Source organism: Pelodiscus sinensis, chromosome 21 (genome assembly GCF_049634645.1).
Source record: "Pelodiscus sinensis isolate JC-2024 chromosome 21, ASM4963464v1, whole genome shotgun sequence".
NCBI classification, from domain to species: Eukaryota; Metazoa; Chordata; order Testudines; family Trionychidae; genus Pelodiscus; species Pelodiscus sinensis.
In genome coordinates this window covers 16,359,867-16,365,866 of record NC_134731.1, presented here as the reverse complement: position 1 = coordinate 16,365,866, position 6,000 = coordinate 16,359,867, and the positions used below count along the sequence as shown (strand labels likewise).

The 6,000-nt window shown below is 51.0% G+C and overlaps 1 protein-coding gene across 2 annotated transcripts in view; it reads left to right on the top strand.

Moving 5' to 3' along the window:
* Positions 1-2,570: 2,570 nt before the first annotated feature.
* TBL2 (transducin beta like 2) overlaps positions 2,571-6,000 on the top strand; it is a 29,411-nt gene continuing 25,981 nt past the window's right edge. Inside the window, exons 1-2 of one of the 2 annotated variants that reach the window (XM_075904993.1) lie at positions 2,571-2,750; positions 5,354-5,484. In XM_075904993.1, coding sequence (XP_075761108.1) covers positions 2,636-2,750; positions 5,354-5,484 — 246 coding nt within the window. In that variant the 5' untranslated portion in view covers positions 2,571-2,635. Of the gene's footprint in view, positions 2,751-5,353; positions 5,485-6,000 lie in introns of those variants that run through there. The other variant, XM_075904994.1, reaches the window with a different exon arrangement.

Genomic DNA, 6,000 nt, shown 5'->3' with positions numbered 1-6,000 from the left:
CCGGCCTGTGGTTCATAGTACCCATGTCCACACTAGGTTTGAGGGTTTACTCTGGCTGGTGGATGTTAAATTTGAAGCAGTGGTTGTTCTGGTCACATCTCTGGTGAAATCCCCACTTTCCTTGGAGTCCAGTTTGAACTCTAGAGTGAGTATATTATAAAAGCATTGTCTCCTCCTGCATTTTGTTTCACTTTCCTGTAATGTCTGTGAGCAACACCACTTCTTTTCTCTCATGTTTGGAACAGCAGCTCAAAGGCTGCTGTTGGATTTTCCCTTCATAGGTGTTTCCCAAGCAAATGTTCTCTGTCTTTTAGTTTTGGGGCATACTAAGATGCTGGAGTTTCCCATGAATGTCCTTTGATGTCATGTTGCCAAAGGAACATATTCCCTGCCCAAGGTTCCTATATCCCCTGCTGTCACCTTGACTGTGTGTGCAATGGCAGATCCTCTGTGATAAAATGACTTTGTTCCTTCCCATTTTGATGGTGTGTTTCTTAAGTCTTCCAGCATTTCTAACTTCTGGAAAAACATGGAACTGAGCAACAGGCTCCATGTCCTGAGCTCAGTGTATGAACAGGGCTCCAGCTGCAAAAATTCTGCAGCAAAGGACTCCTCCTTTCCTTGGGCTCTGTAATACTCTGTTGTGTACTCAGTGGAACACTGTCAATGGATAGTTTGCAAAGGAGCAGTGTATAGGAATCCTCTATCAGCCCCAGGCAGATGTCAGGTTAATAGGACTATACAGGTGTCTGCAGCTGCTGGGCCTGAATATGATCTGGTAGGCCCAGAACTGGAGCCACAACCTGGGTAAGAAGCAGGGGAAATGTTCCCAGATTATATACATTGTGAGAGAATCACAAAACCAGGAGAAAGTTTTCACTACAGTGAAGAGGTGCTCTGGGGTCAGGCACAGATGGGGAAGCTACTCAGCTGAGTATTATCATAGAATCATAGAGCTGGAAGAGACATCAGGAAGTCATCAAGTCCAGCCCCCTGCCCAAGGTAGGACCAATCCCAACTAAATCAACCCAACCAGGGCTTGTCAAGCCAAGACTTAAAAACCTCCCTCAGTACCCTCAGATGCATTAAATCCAGGCCCATGGATTTGTGTATGTTTAGGTTTTTTAAATAGTTCCTAACTTGTTCTTTCCCCACCAAGGGCTGTCCACCTCTTTCCCATACTGCATTGCCTACTGCCTAGTGTCTGGGAGCTGGCCTTGTCCGTGAAGACAGAGGCAAAGGAGGCATGGAGCACTTCTCAGCTTTTCCCACATCATCTGTCACTAGGTTACCTCCATCATCCAGTAAGGGCCCCACACCCTCTCTGATCACCCTCTTACTGCTAACATGGCTGTAGAAACCTTTCTTGTTATCCTTCACATTCCTTGCTAGCTGCAATTCCAATTGTGCTTTCAGCTTCCTGATAACTCCCCTGCATTCTCGAGCAATATATTTATACTCCTCCCTTGTTATCTGTCCAAGTTTCCACTTCTTGTAAGCTTCCTTTTTGTGTTTAAGCTCACCAAGGATGTCCCCAGTAAGCCAATCTAGTCGCCTACCATATTTGCTTTTCTTGCTGCGCATCGGGATGGTTTCTTCCTGTGCCTTTAATAAGGCTTCTTTAAAATATGGCCAGCTCTCCCAGACTCCTTTCCCCTTCATGTAAGCATCCCAGGGAATCCTGCCCATCAGTTCTCTGAGGGAGTCAAAGTCTGCTCTTCTGAAGTCCAGGGTGTGTATTTTGCTACTCTCCTTTCTTCCTTTGGTCAGGATCCTGAAATCTACCGTCTCATGATCACTGCTTCCCAGGTTGTCACCCATCTCTACTTCCTCCTACTAGTTCCTCCCTGTTTGTTAGCAGCAGGTCAAGCTGTGCATGGCCCCTGGTCGGTTCCTTCAGCACTTGTACCAAGAAGTTATCCCCAACATTCTCCAAAAGCTTCCTGGATTGTCTGTACTGCTGTATTTGTCTCCCAGCAGCTGTCAGGGTGATTAAAGTCCCCCATGAAAATCAGGGCCTGCGATCTGGAAGCTTCTCTCAGTTGTCCAAAGAAAACCTGGTCTACCATCTTCTCCAGTAGTGACGGACTGTGCCTTTTTCTCCCCCTGCCATCACCTCTTTCCTACACTCATCATCCCCTCTCAAGCCTGCAGAACGCCCCTTGCTTGCTGCTGCTGCTGCTGGCAGGGTTGATGTTTGCCCAGGCAAAGCCCGCAGCATCTCCTGATAAGAGCCATTATTTTATGCCTCAGTTTCCCCATCTGGCAAACAAGGGCCGGGTGTTAGGCGGGAGCCGCCTCCCCGGGGCGGCAGGGCCAGTCTCTCCGCTGTGCAGAGGGAGGACCGGCCCAGAGACAGGTTCACAGGCTCCCGCGAGGTGCTGGGATGCGAGCCGCGCTGGCCCTCGCTCCCCGCCAGGGCGCACGCGCGCTGCAAGGACCGGCCAGCTGAACGGCTCATCCGGCGCACGCGCAAAGAGCGTCCCCATGATGACACCTCTTACCGGACTCTGCGGGTACTGCGCTTGCGCGGCCGCTTTCCGCGCCTTGCAGCGTAATGCCGCCGACGCGTGTACAGCGTGCGCGCGCGCGCCCCGCCGTGCTCGGCCCCGCGCGCTGAGGTGGCGGCGGGAAGATGGAGGCGGCGGCGCTTGTCGGAGTCTCGCTGCTCCTGGGGGCCCTGGTCCTGCTGGTGCTGGCGGCGCTGGGCCGCGGCGCGCCGCGCGGGCAGGGCGCCGGGGAGCCGGCCGGTAAGCGGAGGGGGGGCCTGTGGAGCGGGACACGGGGCCCGCATGACGCCCCCGCAGCAAGGGGCTCCCGGGCGTCGCCGCCTTCCCTCCGCCTGGGGCCCGAAGCGCCGCGCCGGGTTCAGCGGCCCTGAGGGAGGGAGGGAGGGCGACTCCGGCTGCCTTAGTCGCCTCGCCACAGCGGGAGGCGGAGGCGAGACACCTCCCAGCAGCGCCCCCTGCCGGGCACGAGCGGGAGAACCCGCCGCCCTGAACTAGAGCTGCTGAATCGAACTCCGCAAGATCGATCCCGGTAGCTCCCACTTAGTGCAGACAGGGCCTAGTCCTTCTGAACGGAAGGCACAAGGTGGATCCCTGCTCAGCAAGTATAGACATGGCCCGAGAGGGAAGCCTGCTGCGTGCGCTTCTCTGCAGCCAGTTTACTTTGCTCTTGCTGCTCAGGCCAAGAGCTGGTCTGCCTAGTGTCCAGGATAGACAGAGACCAGTTCACTCACGTGTTTACAATCATAGTCTTGCTACAATTAGAAATCCATCCTGTGTGAGGAAAGTAGGGATATAAGAGCAGGATGACTGGTGGGATTCTGTCAGGATGGGAAGGAGAAGCTAGGCTGTTTCTCCTGATGATTTTTTTCATATAATTGCAATTCTACAACTTTGCATCTGTAAATTATTGATAAAAACTCACAAGCCTTACTCCAGCATAACATGGTATGTTAACTAGTGAGAATAAGAACAGTCCTACTGGGTCAGACCAAAGGTCCATCTAATCCAGTATCCTATCTTCTAACAATGGCCAATGCCAGGTGCCCTAGAGGGAGTAAACACAAACAGCTAATCATCTAGTGATCCAACCCCTGTCATCCATTTCCAACCCCTGACAAACGAAGGCTAGAGAACACCATTCCTACCCATTCTGGCTAAGTAGTATTGATGGACCTAAACCCCATGAATTTATATAGCTCTTTTTTCAACCCCATTAAAGGCCTAGTTTTCATGACATCCTCTGACAAGGAGTTCCACACATTGACTGTGTGCTGTGTAAAGGAAAAACTTCCTTTTGTTTCTTTTAAACCTGCTACCTATTAGTTTCATTGGGTGACCCTTAGTTCTTTTCAATTATTTTCAAATTTCTTAAATCATTTTCAGCTTTACATTTCTAACAATAAATGATGCAAGCAATTGCTCCTTATGTTATATATAACTTTCATACCAAAACAAGCCAGGACAAAACCAACAAAGAGTCCTGTGGCATTTTCTGGAATAACAGATTTATTTGGGCATAAGCTTTTATAGGTGAAAGCCACTTTGTCAGATGCATTTGGCAAAGTGGTTTTTACTCATAAATGCTTATGCCCAAATCTGTTAGTCTAAAACAGTGGTCCCCAACACGGTGCCTGTGGGCGCCATGGCACCCGCGGGGCCATTTGTGTGCGCCCGCCAAGTGCTCGGGGCTGGCCTGGCCCTGGGCATGTGGTGCATGCATGGAGCCGGCCCCGGCGCATGGTAAGTGCCGGCCCCGGGAGCGCCGTGAATTGGCCGCTTGCGCCCCGGGCGCGCGGCGCTTGGGGGGAGGGCGCTGGCCGTGGGTGCGCGGCTCTTGCGGGGAGGGGGGCGCCGGCCCTGGTGTGCGGCGCTTGCGGGGGGGGGGTGGCCCCGGGTGCGTGGCATTTGGGGGGGGCCCCTGAGCACGCGGCTATGGGGGGGGCCCCGCCCCCGGGCGTGCGCGTGCATGTGTCCCTGGCACCTGGCAGCCTCTAAAGGTTGGGGACCACTGGTCTAAAACATGCTAAACTCCCTGTTTTTGAGATACAAACTAAGGGTACGTCTAGACTACATGCCTCTGTCGCCAGAGGCATGTAGATTACGCTACCCGACATAGTAAAATGAAGCGGCGATTTAAATAATCGCCGCTTCATTTAAATTTACATGGCTGCCGCGCTGAGCCGACAAACAGCTGATCAGCTGTTTGTCGGCTCAGCGCGATAGTCTGGACGCGCGGGTGTCGACATCAAAGGTATTTGTCGACCACCCAGGTAAACCTCATCCCAGGAGGTTTACCTGGGTGGTCGACAAATACCTTTGATGTCGACACCCGCGCGTCCAGACTATCGCGCTGAGCCGACAAACAGCTGATCAGCTGTTTGTCGGCTCAGCGCGGCAGCCATGTAAATTTAAATGAAGCGGCGATTATTTAAATCGCCGCTTCATTTTACTATGTCGGGTAGCCTAATCTACATGCCTCTGGCGACAGAGGCATGTAGTCTAGACGTACCCTAACACAGCTACCCCTCTGACACAAAGTAGGGCAAGTTAAGAGAAAAATTAATTTCCCAGACCCTTCCTAGGAACAACTGATTTACTTCCCTTTAACATGAGAATATCTTTTTCAGGCTTGTCTAAGCCATGTATCTGTAGAGAATTTGTTAGCAAAGAGGAGAGAGCAGGCTTTCTAAGGAATGCAATATCATTAGAGCTGCTTTGTAACACTTTTGTGTGTCCCAGTACACAGGATGGTTCTGGTTTACTCGATTTGTGTGTCTCTGCTTTGTAATAGGATACAGATGTCGGGAAATCACTTTCATACTTCTTCCTTTTGTTTTTTCTAGACCAGGAAGTAAATGGGGAAACAATAAGTAAGACATCAGGACCAAGGAAACAGAAGCACCATCAACGAAGCCGCAAGGATAAGCCCCAGCAACATGACTTTTCACATCCACTCCTAGCTGCTGCTCTCAAGGTAACTGGCATATCAGTTGAACATCAGCACCTGTTTTTTGGCTTGGCATCATACACTGACCAACTGTTATGCATGGGAGCAAGTACAAACAGACTTCCATGCATCTCCTGCTTAGAGATCGACTATCCAAGGATGAGGAACAGTTTACCAGCCCTCTAGTGGTTGGAGACTTAGAAGAAAGAGTAGCTAACATCTTACACTCTGCCTGCTGTGGACTGAGGTCTCTGAGGACATTTGCCAAAACAGGTTTCCTTTTGTATATGGCTTGGTGGCCATGAAAATTAAAATAACCTGGGCATGAGCCATCCCCAAGCTTCAGTCTACCTATTCCTGGATGTATCCTGTTATGGGACTGCTTTGTTTAATGTCTGTGACCCTTGCTGAGCAGCTTCTCCTGAGCATTTGGAAAGTGAACACTTCTTGTTACTTCCCTGTTCCCATAGGTGTTCGCAGCACATTTCATTAGGGTGTGCACCCAACGAATTTTTTTTAAATGTACTCTTTGACACCCATTAG